We start from the raw sequence: 24,089 nt of genomic DNA, 5'->3' as shown, positions 1-24,089 counted from the left end.
CAACCAAAAGAATGTTCATAATAAAACAATTTGCCAGCTGGAAGAATTTAGACAGAGTATTCACACACCAGCTGTCAATGTGAAACTCCTCTACTATGTTATGGCTATGGTTGTGTTCGTACTGAGTGCAGTTTTCCCTTATCAGCCTTGTTAATAAAAATTTTCTGGTGTTTTGTTGCTATTTCCATTCTATCGTAGTCTATGTTAGCACTTTAAAAGTGTAGAGACAGTATTTACATTGGCTGTTTACATTTATTTTGTTAATTATAGATGCCTGTCAAGTCTAGTTACATCTAAAACAAAGGAGAAATGTGCCAGAAACATCTATTATTGTCATTCAGTGCATTGTGAAGGTGCATTCATGCATGGGTAACAAGTTCAAATGGTCAGAGTTGAACCAGGAACATGCTTTGCATTGCAGCTGGAATTTAAGTTTAACACTAAGCAACAAAAGTAATGGTGAATCTTTAACTGTTCAAATGGAAAAAGAGATCAAAAATATAAAACACAGTGAGTTATTATTGTTGTACTTTTTTCACAAACACAAGGCTGACAGCTTGCAACATCTTAAGTAATATGCCAGAAATATGCCTTTCTGTCTCATGTATGTTGGTGTAATTTGTCACATCAGTTGTTACGTTGGAGCATTTGTAGTAGTATCAGCTGGGAACAGGGAGCCAATACTTTAGCTTCAGAGGCCTGTCGCAGACTGATGCTATAGTTTCTCTCATTTCTCCCTTATTTATTGTGCCTCAATCTCATGTCCTCTCTCACTCTCAGGGGTGGCTGTAGCTCAGGAGGTAGAGCAGGTCACCTACTGATCGGAAGGTTGGTGGTTCGATCCTTGGCTCCTCCAGTCTGCATGTCAAGTATCCTTGGGCAAGATACTAACCCCAAGTTGCTCTCCGATGCATCCATCGGAGTATGAATGTGTGTGAATGTAGTTAAATAGCACTAAGTATAGATAAAGTGCTTGTGAGAATGGGTGTGATTGGGTGAATGTGGCATGTTGTATAGAGCGCTTTGAGTGCTCCGAGAGAGTAGAAAAGCGCTATATAAGAATCAGTCCATTTACTTTCTTTGCCTTTATCTGCATCTCTTTTTCCTGCACACTTTAAAACTGGTTTAAGTAACTCAGTGTGTGAAGAATTCTGACACAGAGGTTACGGTTTTGGAGAGACAACAAATGCAAACGTCCTTCATGCACCTCTGTAAATAAAACGGGCTGGTTTCAAATTCAGCCATAGTCATTACACATGCATCTGGAGCTAGTCTTTGTTTTTGGCTGATTAGCGTGGTCTTCTGCAGTTGACTGTCGAGATTCAGCGTTATACTCCATCCCGTCCCCCAATCCTACCCATTCTCTGCCTCCCATTTCCTCCAACTGAGAGGAAAAAAAAAAGTCAGCATGTAAGTTTGGAGCGCTTGGAGGTGATTCCAAAAAAGCTGCTATTTGTGCCATAAATTTTATTAGATTTGAGAAACTCATGAAAATTCACACCTTTTCAGTGGCTTGAAAGGAGTTTGTGTTAGCTCAGTTAGTTTCAGAGGTCACACCTGGGACAAGTAATTTGCGTTTTATCACAGTCTCCCCTCCTGACATTCACAGAGGGGTCAATTGGCTCTTTGGTGGTTTAAGTAAAGCTTTGTTTTCTAAGCAGTTGGTACCGATTCCTGCTGTTGTAACAGCTGCTCAAAGTTATGAGTGTGTCAGCCCTGGCACTTAACAGCAGGACATTTTGTGGCTTCTGCAAAAAACACATGTAATGACAGAGATTTACCAACAGCAAGTATTTCACAGCAACAGTCGCCCTTTTGTTTTTAATGTTTAAGCTATCACTATGTAAATTGACAGAATAAAGGAAACCGGTGATGTTGTCAAGAACCGTTGAAAATAACTGTACGAGATCCAGCTCCACATTTCTGAATGGGGTTTCATTCCCCCCCCCCCCTTCACCACCACCACATATTTTATTTTATTGCCATTTTTAAATGGCAAAGAAAGTCAGAACAGTATTTCCCCATATGAATCATGCCCAACTTAACATGATTAAATGGCAAAGGACGGACAAGTAACAGAGGTCTGTAAAGGCGACTGGAAAATCTATAAAAGTCTGTAAATTTTTTTGATATTAACAGTTAGGGCTGTGCGATCTGACCAAAATCTCATATCCCGATATAAGACATCTATCGTCCAGATAACGATATAAATCACAAAAATGTAACATTTTCTGTAAATTCTGTAAATCTCGGGCAGCTCGACTTGCATGAAGTGTTTCCAGCTGTGCGTCATGTAGCTGGAGTCGAGTGTTTTAACCGATGCATGAAACGATACATTTTTAGACATAAGTTGTAACGGCCGCTGTTTTCTTTGTGAGTATTTATTACACGGCGTGCTGCGGGGAAAAGCCTGTTCTAACGTTTGAGTCTAAGGTTTATTTTTTAGCACCTGCCGGCTCTTTTTTACTTCTCATCCGTAAATAATCTGCTCTTTCACGTGATTCAGTTTATTTTGAAAAGTCTCAACAGGATCTTGAGCGTTATTGTTACCGTCGTTGTTACTAACCACAATAAAAACGCATAAAAACAGGCGCTTGTCCGTCCGTAGTGTGGTTATATTAAATGTAAGAGAAAGAGAGAACTTTAAGAAATTAATATAACCACTACAGTGACCATCAAAACGATGAAAAATATTGCTGTAAACAGTTTATTTTGCGACACCTGAATGAATGGGGACCTGAAAGCTATATCTTTTTTTAAGTGACCCTGTGGTTTCACTAAATATATTGCATCACTTTTTTCTAAGCCTGTCTACACAGTGCAGACCTGTGGGTGCTGTGGGTTTTTTCTTTTTTTGAACGACTGGCTTTATACTGTTTCACAGAACATTGACGTAAAACCACTTCAACTCTCTTAGCATTCAGTGTCTTCACCTATCTGCTGGCTGCAGGTATATGGGTCAAGTGAAGCTTTGAATTCTTACCGACTTTCTCTCTCTCTTTTTTTTTCTTCCATCAATTCACTGTCCTTCCTCACTGTCTCTCAACCTCGATGTGAAATAGAGAGACACAGAGCAAGCAGAAGGTGTTACAGGGTTGGAAGAAAATTACACAAGGTGACTCAGCTGATAAACTCATCCCAGGCTTTAGATTTTGCAGTCTACCTGCTTTAAATTTAAGTTTTCCAGCCAAGGGACTTACGCTGATAATGGTTCAGTTTCTTCTGGTTCAGTCTAGCTGTTATTAAATTGTGGATGAAGTTATTTTAGATCTATGAGACACTTTCTCATCTTTCCTACCTACAGCTGAAAATAGTTTCAACAATGAATTTGTTGCATTGATTGTAATAGGGTTTCCAGTGAAAAAGCTGTTAAGGCCAGCAGGAGCGATGGGACTGTCTGAGTTGTTTATGCATTTGTGGTGCTGATACTGATATCTGTTTTTAGGGTGCTTAAAAAATCCAACATCAATACAAATTGGTCAGTATTTATATATCAGTGCTTCCCACAAGTAGAGCTCTGTTGGATCTGGTTTGCACTGTATGTTAACAGCTGCCCGAGTTTGTTTGGTAGATAATTAATCTCACTGTTATTTAGAAAGTTCAGTTGCTGCTAGCCTGCTATCACCTGTACTTTCTATCTTGGGATTTCCATAGCTCTCTAGTAAAGTGGCTGTTCTGGTGTTAGTTTGTGCATATACACTACTTACATATAGATAATTCATAGGTCCAATAAAAATATAATTTCAGCATATCTGGTATGCTTAAGAACTGCGATGGACCGAGTTGAAAAACAGGAGGAGTCCCAGAAATTATTAGAAAAATATAGTTTCCATTTATTTAACCCCCAAAATATATTTGCAAGAGTAATAAATGTTGAGCTCATAAAAGAGGTCAAAGAAACAAAACTGAACTCAGGCAAAGACTGCAAACTGAACAAACCAAATGACTGCCCAAACATACATAACTGACCTAAACATAAAATGACATACAAGGGTATATATAATGGCTGATCAGACCATTGTGACACATGAGGGGTAACAAACAAAACACCATCATAAATCACAAACGATGCAGTACAATCTAGTTTGTTAATAAACTAAACACTAAAGAAGAAAACCAAAAACCATTAAACCCTAAACTCAGATATTTAATTAAATACAAATACTTTGTTTTTAAACTAAATAAAACACACATTCTCCCCTTCAGCAGGAAGTGGTGGTATGGTCCAATTATCCCTCTTTGTATTTAATGGTTTCAAACCCTGGCTACCATCTTTTGTCCAGCAACTCCCAGGGATGATGGCAGGTAAGAAATAAAAAGACAAAGGTTAGTCAAAAATCAAAGAAATGAAGTAGTATGAATACATAAGTAAACTACATGTGCGCGCTTACAAATAGGACAAATGTATCCAAACCAATCAATAAAGTTATTGGTAACTAAAATGTATTACTATGTTCAAATGAAGAATAAAAATACAAAAGTTACCGACTTTAGAGTGTGGCCACGGGTTTGGCCATCACAAGAACCAATATTGGAAGTAAGTAACATTTATTAAGAGCTGTACACAAAAAAAGTAAAATTAAAAACATTAAGTGCCATAATAGCCAATAAAAAGATAAAATAAGACACAATTAAGAAAGATTTCTAAAAGACAAACAAATTAATAATAATGATGATGATGATAATAATAATCCAATAAAATCAACACAAAGCCTGTTTTAATAAAAGTTTTTACTGCTTTTTAAAAGCGCCCACACAGTCAACTAGACGTAGTTGTGGCGGTAGACTCTTCCATTGCCTCGGTCCCACAGACTTAAAGGCTCATTCTCCCCAGTCTTTAGTTGTGTACAGCAAACAACTAACAGATTCTGATCCCGTGAAGATGGTGAGGAGCAGTGTATATAATCTGGACCTTGGCCGTGTCTTATTTCGTATGTTAATACAAGGATTTTAAAATGAATCTTAAACCCTGTTGGGAGCCAGTGTAAAGAGTATGAATGCTAGTGATGTGGACTTGCTTTCTAGAAGATATTACTAGCCTGGCCGCAGCATTTTGTATTGCTTGGAAGTGTGAAAGTAAAACTTTGTCCAAGCTGGTAAGCAGGCCATTACAGTAATCTAAATGAAAAAACAGAAACGATAAACATTATTTTCCATTTCAACTAAGGAGAACATTTTAGACAGTTTAGAAATGTTCTTTAAATGAAAGAAACAGGAATCGAGACAAAGATTTTATATGCAAGTTGAACCCCAAAGAAGAATCAAATATTACACTAAGATTCTGAATGCTGGACTTAGCCATTAAACAAAAAACGTACGAGTCTGACTCAATTTAGGTTATAGTTCACAAGGAGCTATAATTATGGTCTCAGCATTGTTGGTGTTCAAAGCAAGGTAATTGCTAGCGAGCTTATACTAATCTGGGTTAAATAAGATGGACGAGGGTGGATAAAGCTGAATGTCATTGGCATAGAAATGATACGAAACGTAATTAAAAGATTTTAGATTTCCACATAATGACTGCGAGCTACACTAGAGTTTCCTCTGACTCCACCCTGCCTAACCATAGTTCACCATCTTTCAGTTCCTATCCCAAAAGTGGTAGAGATATATCCTGGACAGGCAAGTGTACTCAGTTACATGTCCTACAGATAGTGCAGTCTTGTAGATAATGGAGATCAACATTCTCTTCTGGAGAAATTATGAAATGACACAATTTCTTAATTACAAAAGATTTTTATCGGCACAAACTGGAAACCCTGATGTATCTTTGATGGGCAAATATCAGCTGATATCAGGAAACCAATATACACTACCAGTCAAAAGTTTGGACACACCTTCTTATATAATGAGTTATTTTATTTACATTGTAGATTCTCACTGAAGGCATCAAAACTATGAATGAACACGTACGGAATTATGTAGTAAACAAAAAAGAGTGAAATAACTCAACATGTTTTATATTTTAGATGATTCAAAATAGCCACCCTTTGCTTTGATCACTGCTTTGCACATTTTTGGCATTCTCTCGATGACCTTCATGAGGTCGTCACCTGAAATAGTTTTCTTCACAACTTCACAACAACACAACACCTGGAGTTCCCAGGGATGCTGAGCACTGGTTGGACCTGCCTTCACTCTACGGTCCATCTCATCCCAAACCATCTTGACTGGGTTTAGGTCAGGTGACTGTGGAGGTCAGGATATCTGGTGCAGAAATCCATCACTCTCCTTCTTGATCAAATAACCCTTGCACAGCCTGGAGGTGTGTTTGACACCTTTGTCCTGTTGAAATATAAATGTTGGTCCAACTAAATGCAAACTGGATGGGACTGCATGTCGCTGCTGGATGCTGGGGTAGCCATGCTGGTTCCATGTGATTTCAATTGTGAATAAATCCCCAACAGTGTCACCAGTAATGCACCCTCACCATCACACCTCCTCCTCCATGCTTCACGGTGACTATCTAAAAAACATGGCGGGTTGAACCAAAAATCTCAAATTTGGACTCATCAGACCAAAGATTTTCATCAGATGTCCATTCCTTGCGTCTTTTGGTCCAAACAAACTCTTCTGATTGTTGCTTTTCCTTAGTAGTGGTTTCTTAGCAGCTATCTGACCATAAAGGCCTGATTCACACCAGTCTCCTCTGAACAGTTGATGTAGAGATGCTACTGGAACTCTGTGTGACATTTATCTGGACTCTAATCTGAGGTGCTGGGAACTTGTGTTTTCTGAGTCTGGTGACTCGGATTGGATTTATCCTCAGCAGCAGAGGTGATTCTTGGTCGTCCTTTCTTGGGGCGATCCTCATGTGAGCCAGTTTCGCCATAGTATTTTATGTTTTTTGCGACTGCACTTGGGGACACATTCAAAGTTTTAGCAATTGTCTGGACTGACTGACCTTCAGTTCTTAAAGTCATGATGGACTGTTGTGTCTCTTTACTTATGAAATCTAAAATTTGTCAAACAGGGTTGTCAGCTGTGTACAAACCTGACTTCTGCACAATGCAATTGATGATCCCAACCCCATTAAGAAGGCAAGAAATTCCACAAATAAACTCTGACATGGCACACCTGTGAAGTGAAACCATTTCAGGCGACTACATCATGAATCTCACTGAGAGCACATTCAGAGTGTACAGTGCTGTCATCATGGCAAAGGGTGGCTACTTTCAGGAATCTAAAATATAAGACAGAGTGATTTATCGTTCTTTGCTGCATAATTCCATATAACTTTCTTCATATATTTGATGTCTTCGGTATGTATCTACAATGTAGAAAGTAGTAAAAATAAAGAAAGACCATTAAATGGGAAGGTGTGTCCGAACTTTTGAGTGGCAGTGTATCTGTGAGCCTCAGTTAGCCACACAGTCTTAGTGACTGATCAGCAAACCCACACATTGACCTCCTGTGACTAAAGATAAAATGTATATTTCCTGACCAGCTGGCGATTGATTGAATTTTATTTTATTTTAATGTTTTCAATGTTGAAATCTGTTGCAAAGATGGTGCTCCACCAGAAACCTTTTGTTTACTTTAGTCACTAGCAGACTTGTGCGGTCACTCAATTTGTATCAATGACACCAACTTACATGCAGACCATATCATCATCATTTGCTCTCTGACCTGTAATGAAACTTGAAAATGTGCAACGCAAACTGGAAATGGAACATTTGCCTTCAAAGTAAAAGTTGCAGTGGTAAGGCGCAACTTTTACTTTAAAGCTGGTAAGCAGATACAATTACCAGCTAGTTTCCATTTGGGACTTTGTGATACCGGGGGTCACCGACCTGTCTCTAGGCCTGCGTAATTGGGGCTTTAGGAGTCAATGTCAATGCTGTCAATCACTTGCCAAACGTGGAATACTGAATTTTTCCTCAGGACTAAAAAATGCCAGATTTTCACTTGGTGGCTTCTAGCATTGTGACCGAGCCTTTGTACGGGATGCTCTTTCAGTCTATTTACCTGCTAGAAGATGACCTCACTCAGCAGTATTGTGTAATAGAAACCTGAAACTGGTCCTGTCGGAATAGAGCTTTTTGTGATATGAAACTTTGGCTTGGGGGTGCGTTCAGTTGCTGTCACAACTGTCAGTAATAGTATTGTCCTAGTTGATGTGGTCAAACTACAGCTGCTGCTACTGCTGACAGTACAATCAATCTTTAGTAGTCTTAAATATGTTCCTGCCCTCTGAAGGTGCCAGTGTTTCAAACAGTAACATTAGTTTTGCTCTCTCTTCTTCTAGAATAATGATTTAAACATGATTCTGTCCTACATTTTCCTATTTTAACTAGTACTATTTCAAGCAGTAGTCTAGAGGTCACCCGTATTACAATCTTGGCTTAGTTGAGATGCTTCTGCACCTGAAGAAAGAAGCTCATCTGGCTTCCAAATCTGGCTCTCTTTGAACGAAAAGAGAGCCAGATTTGGAAGCCAGATCTGAAGCCAGGTAGACCTTTAGGATTTGGGCCTCATAAGACGCTGATGTGATTATGGGAGGCTTGACTGAGACTGAGCAGTGCATTGATTTGCAGGTCATGTTGTACAGTTTTCTGACACATCAAAGGGACTTTTTAAAAGTGAGAATTTGTAAATTTACAATGCTCTCAGATGTGACTATAAAATTTTCAGTTTGCCTCAAGACTATTCAAATATGTAGAAATCCTTCTGCCAGCCTTCTAATAGGATGGAAATGTGTAGGGCAGTTATTGACCACATTAAATGGATCTGCAGTGACTTCTGTAAAGTATTTAACTGAGGTTAGTTAGCAGTTCAATGTAGTTATTTAAAGAATAATTAACTTGGATAATTTTGTACTGTTTTCTATTCAATAGCCTAATCCTTTAAATGTGATTATTGTAAAGAGTGTTTTATGCAGAGACATGTAAGTTCTTGGCTGAAGTCCTCACAATAATTTTCTTTTAGTCTTGGAGGCGTAGGTTTGTTTAAATTCACTCACTAATAGTTAGACAAACAAAGCATAGCAGAGGCTGACTGCACTGATAAGTCAATTTGAGAACAAACGCTTTGAAAGCAATTTCTTTTAGATCTAAACACCATCTTTATGACATACTGAATGTTTTATTTGTCCCAGTTTACAAACCAAACCTAGTTTCCATCATTATTTCGAAAATAAAAACAAAATCAAGAATTCTTCCATAATTCTTCTTGGATTGCTTCTTGTGGTCATATTAATGAGTGTAAACCTTTCCAGTAACTCTGAGATATTTAGAGAACCAAAATCTTTCACTTTGTTTTTCTTGTCAGACCGAGCCTAAGCCTGTGTCTGAGCCTGGTTTAATGCTATGTGCTGACACTTGTGGAAGGTCTATTTCTAGCCCCACACATCACAAAGATCTGGCACCTACGGGACACCTACTAACTGCTCTCCTTACATTCTAATCATTTTAGGTAACAAGATGTACTAGATAAACCCACACTGTCCAGAGAACATAACATTTCTCAGTAAGCAAGTTATGATTTGTCATAGAGATCGTGCAAAGGGCTTTGTAAACCCCCACCACCACCACCACCACCCTTTTTGTCCCCACTTACTGGTTAGTTTCTGTTTTTTCTTTCTTTCCCTGATTTTCTCTATAACTAACCACTGTCCTCTACCTACTCTATGGTTCTCATTTGTTTTTTATGCTGAGTTTAGGACTGCTCCTCTGTTACAGCTTCATCTGAACACTGAGGAATTCTGCTGTAGTCAAAGGATCTCAGTAACATCTGTGTGTGTACAGTATGGTTGTTTGCTAAGTGTTGCTAGTTTAGTTTGTCCCTTTTTCATTCCGTACTTGCAGTAAAACATGAAGTTAATAGTGGTTCAGTGATTTTTGTGATGTAATCTTATATCAAATGGCCAGTTTGTCTTGTTTTGACAGTGTGACCATGTCAGCAGTGTTCTGTTTGGAAAGGTTTGCATTTCCCCTTATTCCTTATTAGCCTGCAGCAACTGATAAATCTGTTTTGTCAGGGCTATTTTCAGTCAGCGCACACATGGTTTAGAAAGAGATGTACGGAAAGGATTATTGAAGAGGCCTAATCCCACCTTTACAGGTAATATAACAGTTCAGTCACACAGTTATATTGTGTGACTGACTGCGGTGTAATGAAACATCACATAGTCGGACACACAAAGTAAATATGTTACAATAAAGAATTGTAACATCACATTAAACAGTAACAATTGTTTGATAGACTATTAGACAGCTATGTGCTATATAGTTGTCCAGATAACAGTTCAAATCAATATATAGGTCGTTAGGAAACTCCAGTGAAGACTGATCTGTACACAAGGTCTAAGTTTTAAAGTGGGGAAAAATAAATGTGTGCAGTAGTGCATGCAGCACCGTAGCAGCAGAGATGGTAGTGAACTGACTACAGCTCGTTCGTCTGCAACGAAGTTTCCTAACCAGTAGGAATTCAGAGGAACACGGCGGTGTGGAAGGTAGCACTGATGCCTTACAGCAAGAAGGTTCTGGGTTTGAATCCAGAATCCAGACTGGGCCTTTCTGTTGATACAGCCGTGCAGCACGTTACACTTAACTGATGACAGGATTTCTCATTCGGCAGCTTCTTCATAGCTCTCACACATCCTTGCTAGGAGGAGTTTACATGCCTGAGCATATTGAAAAGCACCTTGCATACATGCAGGAAACTCACTTCAGTTGCTGACTTTTAGAGAGCAAAAAAATTCTTGAGTTGGAGGAAACCCCGTAGGAACAGGGAGCACATGCACACCCCACACAGAAAGGCCACCCTCAGAAGCCTGGGTATCTGAACCCAGAACTCTGTTGCTGCAAGGTGGCAGTACTAGACCCGTGTATTGGTCGGGCTCTAGGATTGAGTGTGTGTCAGCAGTGTTTTTGTAGCCGCGGTATTAAAAATGACTAGGTATGTACATTTATAGTGAGGAGATGTGAATTCAGTTAGTTTATGTATGCACAGTGTGACTAAAATGTGGGAGGTTTATCTGTTACAGCAGATGCTGTGAAATCATCCATCCATCCGTTTATCCATCGTCTTCCACCTATCTGATTCAGGGTCGTGGGGGAGCTGGAGTCTATCCCAGCTGTCACAGGGCTGTGAAGTGTATATTAGAAAAATTACCACATAAGGAAGTGGTTGGTATAGTGAAAGGAAACACAGTGCAAACTGTTGTCAGCATGAACCCAATCAGCAGATCCTTTGTTTTTATCTTTCTGTTTTCTAATCAGAGCACTGTTCTGTCTTCAGCACAAATGTATAATTGTACTATAAGAGAACCAAGAAATATAGAAGAAACACACTACAGCACAGCCCTGGGGCTACGTCTACCTTATGTTATTTTTTTCTCTTATTTGTTGACATTTGCTTTCATTGTTGCTTTGTGTCTCAGGCGCTGGTGCCCCGGAGTGAGGCAGGAAGACGGAGGACGACTTCTTTCTGTTTCATCAGCAGCAGGGGACAGGAGAGCGGAGAAAGATGCCCAAACCGGTTAGTACCTACATTAGGAATTAATGGTTCACTTACCAGAGTCATGTCATAGTTACTCCCTGTATTGCTATTCTTAAGTCCTGCAAGGTTTTCCCAATCATCAGATTGCAGGGTTTTGGGGGAGTTGTTGCATCGATTTAATTCAATTCTGTGCTATGCATTTGGGCAAAGCAAGGATCTAATTGCTCATGTCTGCAGCATGTAAGGTTCCTGAAGGTTTGGATTTGCATTTTGCAAAGAAGATGGCAGCCCATTCAGTTAGCTCTAAATTTCCCCAGCTAATGCATTTGCTGGACAGTGGGTTTGTCTGGGTTGTTTCACACTTATGCACACTTCTGATTTCTGGGGCTAGAATAAAGACGATGCAAAATTTAGGTTTCCTGTATACAGTGGGGCAAAAAAGTATTTAGTCAGCCACCGATTGTGCAAGTTCCCCCACTTAAAATGATGACAGAGGTCAGTAATTTGCACCAGAGGTACACTTCAACTGTGAGAGACAGAATGTGAAAAAAAAATCCATGAATTCACATGGTAGGATTTGTAAAGAATTTATTCGTAAATCAGGGTGGAAAATAAGTATTTGGTCACCTCAAACAAGGAAAATCCCTGGCTCTCACAGACCTGTAACGTCTTCTGTAAGAAGCTTTTCTGTCCCCCACTCGTTACCTGTATGAATGGCACCTGTTTGACCTCATCATCTGTATAAAAGACACCTGTCCACAGCCTCAACCAGTCAGACTCCAAACTCCGCCATGGCCAAGACCAAAGAGCTTTCGAAGGACACCAGGAAAAGAATTGTAGACCTGCACCAGACTGGGAAGAGTGAATCTACAATAGGCAAGCAGCTTGGTGTGAAAAAATCAACTGTGGGAGCAATCATCAGAAAATGGAAGACATACAAGACCACTGATAATCTCCCTCGATCTGGGGCTCCACGCAAGATCTCATCCCGTGGGGTCAAAATGATCATGAGAACGGTGAGCAAAGATCCCAGAACCACACGGGGGGACCTGGTGAATGACCTGCAGAGAGCTGGGACCAAAGTAACAAAGGTCACCATCAGTAACACACTACAACGGCAGGGAATCAAATCCCGCAGTGCCAGACGTGTTCCGCTGCTGAAGCCAGTGCATGTCCAGGCCCGTCTGAAGTTTGCCAGAGAGCACATGGATGATACAGCAGAGGATTGGGAGAATGTCATGTGGTCAGATGAAACCAAAGTAGAACTTTTTGGTATAAACTCAACTCGTCGTGTTTGGAGGAAGAAGAATACTGAGTTGCATCCCAAGAACACCATACCTACTGTGAAGCATGGGGGTGGAAACATCATGCTATGGGGCTTTTTATCTGCCAAGGGGACAGGACGACTGATCCATGTTAAGGACAGAATGAATGGGGCCAAGTATCGTGAGATTTTGAGCCAAAACCTCCTTCCATCAGTGAGAACTTTGAAGATGAAACGAGGCTGGGTCTTCCACCATGACAATGATCCAAAACACACCGCCCGGGCAACAAAGGAGTGGCTCCGTAAGAAGCATTTGAAAGTCCTGGAGTGGCCTAGCCAGTCTCCAGACCTCAACCCCATAGAAAATCTGTGGCGGGAGTTGAAAGTCCGTGTTGCTCGGCGACAGCCCCAAAACATCACTGCTCTTGAGAAGATCTGCATGGAGGAATGGGCCAAAATACCAGCTACTGTGTGTGCAAACCTGGTAAAGACCTATAGTAAACGTTTGACCTCTGTTATTGCCAACAAAGGTTATGTTACAAAGTATTGAGTTGTATTTTTGTTATTGACCAAATACTTATTTACCACCCTGATTTACGAATAAATTCTTTACAAATCCTACCATGTGAATTCATGGATTTTTTTTTCACATTCTGTCTCTCACAGTTGAAGTGTACCTCTGGTGCAAATTACTGACCTCTGTCATCATTTTAAGTGGGGGAACTTGCACAATCGGTGGCTGACTAAATACTTTTTTGCCCCACTGTATGTGAACAACCTTGAAGTTTCAGGGGCTTTCACATATAAACACAAACAAACAAATTAGTTTGTTTGTTTTTATCACAGCGAGTCAATTTGTCTCTTACAAATATAACATTCAAGAAGATATTAACCACACATAAATTGATGATCCTCAGGATCATCAATTTATGTACAGTATCTGCTGAGCTCTTGGTTTTTCCTCCATTGAATACTCAGGCTAAAGCTTCTGTCAGAGAAAAATGGTTGGCTGTAAGCTCAGGATGGGTTTTGGGTTCTGGTTGTAAAACCGAAACCATTGTTCTTTTCCTTTTCCTCAAGTGTAGCTGGAGGCATTAGTACTGGTGACACGAATTACATGAGTCTAGACTTTCTTTTCAGCTCTACTAGTCAGAAGTAATGCTTTGTAGGACAACACAGTTTTGGGATAACACACACGCATGCACAGAGACACAACAGTCGTCCACTTTGTGGGATTGTCCTGTCTGTTGAGGGGGGAAAAACCCACAAAGAGGGCTTTCTCTGCTCTATTTTTAGACTGAAGGACACCGGGAGCTTTCATTTTGCTGTGACACAAACGTGTAGAGGCTGAGATTGCACTGCCGCTTAAATAACAGGATTATATTTTGATGGCTGTGATGTATTTTCTGTCTATTACTTTAATATTACTTTAGAAACACAATCTAAACTCCTCAGCATGATATAAACAAAATTAAAGGCGGTGATTATGAAGAAATATATAATTTTTTTCCAGATTTAAATGCTAACCAAGATCTAACAGAACCAGATGTTTAGTAAAAGTCAATTGTGGTTTTCCAGCCTTAGTTTGGTGAACCAGCTCAATGCATCACTATAAACCTCAAGCAAATAATAATTAATAATAATAATGGGTTCAAAGCAGATTACAGATGGAGCAGATAGTGATCATTAAAAACTAAAGCAAGGGCAGGAAGCTGGACGTTACGGGGCTTTTATGATCCTGCTGCACGTACACGCTGGCTGCTTACACGGTTTTCTTGAGCCAGAGAGCAACAGGACTGAACCCTTGGCCCATCAATCTCGGTAATGGGGAATTAGACCAGACACAATTCCTGGAAAGAGGAGATGGGGGGGAGCAGCAAGAGGATGGGAGGTGAAGCATGAGACACAAGGTAATAGAATAGAAAGATGATGAAGAGATGCAAAAAGATGAAACGGCTCACAAGAAAAAGGATAAAAATGACAGAAGAGCAGAAGACGATAAAATGTTCCTGTCCATAAAGATGCCTTCGGAGGGTTTGTGATATGAAATAATTTGGGGTAGGCTTTTACAACAAATTTGAATACTTACGTAAAGAGGTTAGCTCTGCGAAACAATCAGAGATGGTGCTGAGCCAGATCAGATGGGAATTGCTGGAGAAATTGTGTGGTGGGAGGATGGAGACAGCGCTATGGACAGATAGATGGGGGAAGGAGTGAAGGAGAAATTTGTAATGAAAGTGCAGATTATTGAAATTGACCATCGGGAGTGAAAACAAAGGGATAAAAGAGGATTTGGGAGAGGACTGAGTGATGGGCACTTTGTTCACCTCCAGTCTAGAAAAACGACACCCAAGCTACCCTTGAGGGGAACTCCCACTCTGGTTACATTACAATGCACTTTGACATTAAGCCTAGCGGTTGAATAGTAAACACATCAGCCCTTTCACTGCTTCATTTATGCATTCTGGTTTCCTGAAAATGCTTAAATGTCACTTTGGATTACAAGCTAAAGCTGAGTTCCCCCTGAAGGCATACCTATAACCATTGAGCACATAAGCTAGCCTGACTCCATCAGCTCCAAGCTAATAAGCAACAAAAGAAGAAACTGTAGACAGGAAAAACGCATCAACAACTGAGGTGACCCGAAAGGTCTGAAAAGCATTTGTCTTGTTGGGGCACAAAGAAAGACCCTCAAAAGGCAAGACAGGCTAGCTAGCCCCAGGAAAGCCATTAAAAAGTGAGTTTGCACTAGATCGTAATCCTCCCTTAAGCAGTGTTTTAATGGCAAGTACACACCCCTAACCCAACATGGACGACCCCTGCTACTGACTGCTTCCTTCCTGCTTCTTTCATGTAGGTCAAAGGGGGTTGTACAAAACGAGTCTGTGTTAGGAAGCAGCCCAGAAATTGATTGCTGTAAAAACAGAGGGTGAATTCTTCAAAAACAGTAAAGAGTATGCCATGAAATTTTCTTTTTTCATTCCTCACATTTTCACATGTTGTACTGTGACTGAGAATTTTATATTCCCTCATCAGATAACCTTGATAATGAAACACAATACCACACCCTACCTTGGATTTGGTTGGAGCTTGACTATAAGGACACTTGAACTAAAGTAGGGCTGCCACAAATGATTATTTTGATAGTCGACTAGTCACTGATTATTTTTACGATTAGTCGACTAATCAGATCATCATCCATTGGACGTAAAACGTACAGCTTATTGCACCAGCAGCATCTGCTCTTATATAACTATCATTAGCTTACAGCTTTACGTGTTTAAGGTATGTGCTAACTAAAAATAAAGACAAGATGATAGTTTATTAAATTTTAATGAAATTTGCAGATTGTTTCGGTGAATAAACTCCTTGCTATCTAAAATATAACAGGACACCGGAGTATATTCTCGAGCATCTCACACTTCTGATAATCAGCTGTCTTCTTGACGTTTATTCAGCTGTGTAAAAACTTTAACTTTAATCTCAGCCAAACCTATTTACTCAGGAACAAATAAAATACTAAAAAAAGCCAAACAATAACATTTTTAAGTTATCTAAGTGACTTGTATATATTTAACCTGAGTAGCAAAAGACAGCGATGGGTTTAAAAACGATTTGCCGGGAATCCGGTGTTCTCACGGCTCTAGTGAGCCTTGAACCCCGGCTAACTATCGAGCTAGTGGGTAACAGACGTCTCCGAAAACGTCGGAGCGCTTTTGAAAATATGTGGTGTCTTGATAAACTGAGCAGATATTTGAGGTTTACACAGCTACATTCTCGCCTGAAAATATGTTAAACGTTTATTTTGTGACCCAGAAAGAATAATAAGAGTAATATTAAAACTAACTAGCTGCTGCCATTGTTGGAAACTGAGCTGGGCTGCGCTATGAATTCTGGGACAGAGCTACTTCTTCTTCGGGGTTTAACGGCAGCTGGCATCCTTGTACATGAAGTGCTGCCATCTTCTGTTTCAGTCTGTTATTACACTCTTAAATCCTACTACTTATTCCTGCGCCTTTTGGGATCTTACAAAGCTTCAAACGACGTGTCGACTATTAAATCAGTCGTCGACGATTTTGATAGTCGACGTAATCGTGACTAGTCGACTAATCGTGGCAGCCCTAGACTAAAGCAACATCTGAGATCAAGCTGAATGTGACCTTGTAAGTTATTACTGTTCAAATCCCAAGAACTTTTATGCAGCTTTTAACAGAACTTGACAAACTTCTTATGTTCTGCAAAATCACTTTTCTGGTGATTGCCTAATGCTAAAACTCAGAAACTAAATGTTCTACATTTAAAGACATTAATCTTTGGCCGCCAATGCCAGCTTCTATTTCTTGCAGTACATATAACCATCAGGAGTCTAGACAATGATGTAAGCTTGATTTGTTGGTGGTAGGGCTGTTCGACATAACAATATATATCAGATGACGATATAAAAACGTCTATTATTTCATTTTACGCTATCGTTTGTTTCGTGGTGTCGCAAAATAAACTGTTTACGGCAATATTTTTTCATGGTTTTGATGGTCACTATAGTTATTATTAATTTCTTAAAGTTCTCTCTTTGTCTTATATTTAATATAACCACACTAGGAACGGACAAGCGCCTGTTTTTATGCGTTGTCGTTAGCAACAACGACGGTAGCACCATCACGTGTCTGCTTGTTTATGTTCCACATAAACCTTTCACAATAAAGCTCAAGATCCTGTTGAGACTTTTCAAAATAAACTGAATCACGTGAAAGAGCAGATTATTTATGGATGAGAAGTAAAAAAAAAAGCCGGCAGGTGCTAAAAAATAAACTTTAGACTCAAACGTTAGAAAAGGCTTTTCCCCGCAGCACGCCGTGTAATAAATACTCACAAAGAAAACGGCAAAGAAATCGTTTCATGCATCAGTTAAAACACTCGACTCCAGCTACATGACGCGCAGCTGGAAACACTTCACGCAAGTCGAGCTGCCCGAGATTCACAGAATTTACAGAGATTGTTACATTTTTGTGATTTATATCGTTATCGGGACGATAGATGTCTTATATCGGGATATGAGATTTTGGTCATATCGCACAGCCCTAGTTGGTGGAGGCTTGCAGTCCCATGGCAGTAAATCAGTTAAAAAATGTCTACCCTTTGTTTTAATATACTGTGTGCATGTGTCATTATTTATGACACGTTTGATTGTTTGCTGCCCACTTAAAATTAAAAAATGAATTAAAGGGAAAAGACTCCCGTTCGAGGTTGCCGGGTTTAGGTCTTGATCAGTTAGACTGTAGCCACTTTGACATTTCAGATGTTGGGAGCCTGGCTTGACTGTGATGTGTGTATCGTGTGTCATTATAGTCGACATGTTTGTTTTACCCATCCTCATCTGCCAGCGTTTGTAGAGGGACTCATTTCTCTCTACTCATTTCACTTGATGATCATTTTAATGAAAATATTTGAAGTTTCAGCGACATGTCTGCCTGGGTGAATGCAGAATGTGTTGTTTACTTGTTTGCTGTGTGTGTGTTTGTAGGAATGAGCAGGCATCAGGCCTTTTAATCTAGGGTGTGAGATGCAGCGGGGAATCGTACATTATTGATTTATTGCGGCGTTTTGCACATGTTGCCCCTCCTGGCGTTGGTGTCCCTGAGGGCCAGGGGCTTGTAGAGAGGGGGCAGTGAGCCCTCGCTGGAGGCTATAAATATTTTACACAGCCATTTTCATTTATATAATGGGAATTATCAAGTCACTAAATCTAATTAGAGGGAGGGTGTGAAGATCAGCACTACTTCCACCTCCTCTCCCCACCCTACATTCAGTCACTGTTTCAGTGCATTTACCAGCTATATTTTCAAAATTTGTAGATAAAAACATTAACATTTTAATTGTAAACTTTTATTCATTGTGATCTACAACTTAGTGATTTGGAGAAATAATCGTATGATGTGATTTTAACCATCCAAACGATTCAGTTGTATTTCAATGGAAGCTTGGTGTGGTGTAAAAACGCCAATGTTCCATTCAGCAGTTTTATGTATGGACCTCTCTAATGTTGCTGGGACTGAATGGGAGGAAATCTCTGCAACCAGTTTCCAGAATCTGGAAATCTTACAATCATTCGACAAAGCTGGATGGTCATCATTAGTGATGCACTGATATACAGTATCTGTATCGGCCAATACTGACGATGTTGACTGACACCAGTGGCAGATAGTTTGTATCACATTTATTGTGGGCTGGCAAAAAGTAGAAAAAATTCTCAAAATTGATGCATATAATGGTTTCAAATAACTTTCAGCTCATCCACAGACTGATGAGCTAACACTGTGGCGAGATGTATATCTGTCTATTTGCAATTCACAAGAATTACTACTACAATAGTAATACAATAATGCTACTATAGTATTGATCAGAAATCCATCAAACTTACTTTTCAGTAAATTCTCACTGCCTCTCCACTGATTAGTACGAAAACACATTCTCAATATTGATACATTTTTCATACATAAAATAATAAAGAAAGAACTTCATGATATAAGTGAAATACATTAACTGGGGCCTTCCAATCCCCATTATGTTACCATTAGTAATATAGTTAACGCTCACTTTCACATGGTTTTGAACAAGGTTAATTTGTCCCAGCTGTGACCGTTAGTGAGCCTCCTTCTCAGGGGTTAGTTTGTGCCGCACAGCCAACCAAATGAAGCTTACCGTAGGGCCAACCAATCAGGTTTTACAAAGAAACCAGTAAGATGCGGGCAGTATAGCCTCAACATTTTACAGGCTACATTTTAAGAAAATTTGCAGTTATATTTCTGACAGTGTAGGAAAAAAATACTGAATGCTTTTATTGACACTCCGCTTTCAGGCAGCAGCATTTATAAGTAAATGAAGGATTACTTTTCCATCCTTGTTACTGAGCTACTGTTACTGATGGCATACTGCCTCATATAAAGTGTAAATCTACTGAAACAAGGTGCCTGCAGCTTTATTTTATTATAGTGATATAACGCTCTGTCAGTAGTATTGCAAGTGACACAGCACAAGTCAAATATAAGCACAAACTGTTAACTGGAAGGTTTTAAGTAGAAGCACAAAATAGCTGCTGAACACTGTTATATACTGCCTAAATTCATACTGGTTATCACAGAAGGTATGATATGGAATGACCCTATAAAGGATATATGTGATGGAAAAAATTGTATGTTGTGGCTCCACCACAAATTTTGTTTGTATTGGTAACCAATGGTAACCAAAGTATTATAATAATAATTTGAGGGAAAAGGAAGAAAAATCCACCTTTTAATTTCTCGCTGTTTCCTGAGCTGGAGGAAAGTATTAGATTTGTGCTGCCCTTCACTTTTTATTCTTGCTCGGATGTATTTTTTCTGCATCACTGCAGGCAAAGCGATATCTTCCATGCTATCCTCTCCCACTTAAGACCACATCAGCCCTCATTACTGTGTAATTTCCCTGCGCTGATGTATGGATTTTTACTTTGAATCCATAATACCTGACTTTGAGACAGAAAATATAAACAGCCATTTGAACAAACCCGAAGCAAAACACACCAGTCATTAATGTGCTGAATAAAAAGAGGTGTGGAAGAACAATGGGTCTAGGAAAGCAAAACGATAAATGGAAAACGGGTGAGGCAGAGGTGAGGAGATGAAGCTTGACAGAGGGCAGGTGTTAGATGAGATAAATGGAAAGATCACGCATGATGATGAAGCGCTGAATGTGGCAGCGTAGCCCCCGGTTGCCTTTAAAGCCTCTGTTAACCAGCTTAGCTACCAACAGCTTTTAATTATGGCTGTCTGAGAGTGTTCCTCCCTCACACACACTAACAGTCAACAGGTGGGCTGTATTGCGTGGGCAGCCTGAGCCTGTACACACTAGCCTACTATTTAGCTGTCACTACTTGTTATGAATAACATGCAGGGACTGGAGGATGCTGGTAAACACTGGAGCTACAGGCACACGGGATCCATTTCTCCAGAGTCTCCTTAGATGGAATCTTATTACAAAAACTGATATAGTATATAGTGTTTCGGCTCATCTGCAATGCAAATAAATATTTCTGCTCTCTGTAGCTCCACTCGACTTTATGGATCTTTCTCTTCATGGCTGTTTTCACACGTCCTGCAGACCTTTACTTTTCTATATAATATAATAATGTAATAATATAATATTCAACATTATGCACTACATACTGTACATTAATGCCACTGTTTTGCACATGTCTCAACCAACTCTGTATATTTTTTATATATTTTATTTTATTGTTTACTCTATTAAATTTGTAAAATATGTATACACACACACGTAGAAAAACATATTTAGTATACACATCCAGTAATGCATATGCTATTATATATTGTACATATATTTATTAGTCTCAGATTTAGCCATTCTTATATTAGCTTGTTTTACGTTATTGTATTTTTGCACAACTCTGTTGCTTGTGAAGCTCGCACACAAGAATTTCACTCACATGTACTGTACCAGTGTACCTGCACATGTGATGTGACAATAAAAGTGATTTGATTTGATTTGATAATACCTGACAGAGATGCCCCTGAGAAGACAGATGCCCCGTGTATCCAGATTGGACAATAAACTGTCTTTAACCTTCTTTAAAAAACCACATGAACCCCATAGTTTTCTGTTCTTGCTCAACTCCTAAAGCTAGGAGATATACATTTTTTTGGTAATATGATTTTTTTTTCAAGTGTTGTAACAGATTGCCGCTGTTACCTTATGCAGTTTTCTGTGTTCTTCTTTTTTTTTGTTTGATGTTGTCTTTACTAAAGTATGTCCAAATAACAGACACGCAATTTTTATTTGGTACAAGCTAGTAGAGCTCAGTATTTGACTTTTCCTCCATGATGTTTGCATGTTAAAGCCTGGAGCCGTGTGACGACACACACATGCTAGTGTGCTTTGAAGCAGACAGTACATAGTGAGGAAGTATTAACAGAAGTTAAAACAAAACAAAAAAAAGCAGAAATAACAAACATGGGAACAATTAGTTCGATTAGAGGATCTGAGTGTTGGTTTTGATTCAAGCCCTAGTGCAGGTAATTCTAAATTTGCAGCTGAATACCAAACAGTAGAGCTGCACGATTAATCGTTAGAAATCGCGATCTCGATTCATACTTATGTGCGATCTCATTTCCAAATGACAACGATTTAAAAAAAAAAAAAAAAAAAAAAAAGACGATTGTACCGCATTTTGATCCGGGACGTAATCTGCATGAAAACAAGCGCTCACTCTTCCTGCTCAACAAATGACAAGGGCGGAGCCTTATACCACGTGATACAGAAGCTGTGCCGTGTGATGCTAAAATTAGCAGGGAAAAAACAACGGAGAGCACGTCAGGGATGACGAGAAAGTGACAGGAGAAAATCCGTCCCGGTCAACCACCCAAACATCAATAACGGGAACCTTATACAGTGCTTCCCTATACCCGTCGAACTTCCGCAGGCACAAAGAAATTACGGAGGCTATTACTTATCACCTGACCAAAGATATGGCTCCCATCAACACTGTGCAAAACGAGGGATTTAGGAAAATGATCAACACCCTAGACAAACGCTACACAGTGCCGTCCCGCAACTATTTTTCTATTGTTGCACTACCTGCTCTATACAAGCAGTGTCGAGCAACGGTGGAGACGGAATTTCAAGCGGTACAACATTTTGCGGCAATGACAAAATGTGAGACATTTGTTGTTTTTATGTTTATTTATTGTTTTTATGTTCAGTCTCAACTGTTACGAAGTTGATGTGCAGTTAATAAGCGCAATAAATATTTATACTGGAAAAGAAAATCGTGAGAGAATCGTGATCTCAATTCTAAGCCAAAAAATCGTGATTCTCATTTTATGCAAAATCATGCAGCCCTACTGTCAGTCAAGCTATCATAAAAAGCTGTCCCCAGAGACATGCTGATCATGTGGATGGAAGTCATAAGGTTAATATTGTTAACAGTCAACATAAACAAATCCATGAGGTGTCATGTTGCAGTCAGGCATGATTTTCTACAAAGAGCTACTTTTGTTGTCGACCAAGTGAAAGCAAAGGGATCTTCCTGTGCCATCACTCTATTTATTTACTATTTATTTACTATTTATCATAGCTATTTAACTTTAAACATGTTTGTGTCGTAACAAGTTCAAGCTGGGTTTCAACATGTTGTCTGACTACAACAAGCTATGCGACTGTTAGCGCACACACTTGTGTGTACTTAACGGGAGTCCTGTTTAGAATAGACTATAATGAGTTTATGACATAGACAGTAGAAAAACTGACACACTGATTGCATAAATCTAATTTTGATGCCATGACCTGAGCATTGTTGTTGCCGCGTGTATGTGGAATAGGGCTGCCACGATTAGTCGACTAGTCACGATTACGTCGACTATCAAAATCGTTGACGACTGATTTAATAGTCGACGCTTCGTTTGAAGCTTTGTAAGATCCCAAAAGACGCAGGAATAAGTAGTAGGATTTAAGAGTGTAATAACGGACTGAGACAGAAGATGGCAGCACTGCATGTACAAGGATGCCAGCTGCCGTTAAACCCCGAAGAAGAAGAAGTAGCTCTGTCCCAGAATTCATAGCGCGGCCCAGCGCAGTTTCCAACAATGGCAGCAGCTAGTTAGTTTTAATATTACCCTTATTATTCTTTCTGGGTCACAAAATAAACGTTTAACATATTTTCAGGCGAGAATGTAGCTGTGTAAACCTGAAATATCTGCTCAGTTTATTAAGACACCACATATTTTCAAAAGCGCTCCGACGTTTTCGGAGACGTCTGTTACCCACTAGCTCGATAGTTAGCCGGGGGCAAGGCTCACTAGAGCCGTGAGAACACCGGACTCCCGGCAAATCATTTTCAAACCCACTGCCATCTTTCGCTACTCAGGTTAAATATGTATAAGTCACTTAGATAACTTCAAAATGTTATTGTTTGGCTTTTTTTTTAGTATTTTATTTGTTCCTGAGTAAATCGGTTTGGCTGAGATTAAAGTTAGTTTTTACACAGCTGAATAAACGTCAAGCAGACAGCTGATTATCAGAAGTGTGAGATGCTTGAGAATATACTCCGGTGTCCTGTTATATTTTAGATAGCAAGGAGTTTATTAAACTTCACCGAAACAATCTGCAAATTTCATTAAAATTTAATAAACTATCATCTTGTCTTTATTTTTAGTTAGCACATACGTTAAACACTTAAAGCTGTAAGCTAATGATAGTTATATAAGAGCAGATGCTGCTGGTGCAATAAGCTGTACGGTTTACGTCTAATGGATGATGATCTGATTAGTCGACTAATCGCAAAAATAATCGGTGACTAGTCGACTATCAAAATAATCGTTTGTGGCAGCCC

At 39.5% G+C, this 24,089-nt stretch overlaps 1 protein-coding gene across 4 annotated transcripts in view; it reads left to right on the top strand.

Annotated features, from left to right (window-relative positions):
• Positions 1 to 24,089, top strand: part of LOC102776592 (radixin) — a 46,469-nt gene that overhangs the window by 1,958 nt on the left and 20,422 nt on the right. For all 4 annotated transcript variants that reach the window (XM_035909029.2, XM_006793632.3, XM_006793630.3 and 1 more), the window contains exon 2: positions 11,384 to 11,481. In XM_035909029.2, the coding sequence (XP_035764922.1) occupies positions 11,470 to 11,481 (12 nt within the window). In that variant the 5' untranslated portion in view covers positions 11,384 to 11,469. The remainder of the gene's footprint in view (positions 1 to 11,383; positions 11,482 to 24,089) is intronic.

The sequence above is a fragment of the Neolamprologus brichardi genome, chromosome 16 (genome assembly GCF_056152115.1).
Source record: "Neolamprologus brichardi isolate AB-2024 chromosome 16, ASM5615211v1, whole genome shotgun sequence".
Classification (NCBI taxonomy): Eukaryota; Metazoa; Chordata; class Actinopteri; order Cichliformes; family Cichlidae; genus Neolamprologus; species Neolamprologus brichardi.
The sequence above is the reverse complement of the archived record's forward strand: the minus strand, read 5'-3'. Positions and strand labels throughout refer to the sequence as shown.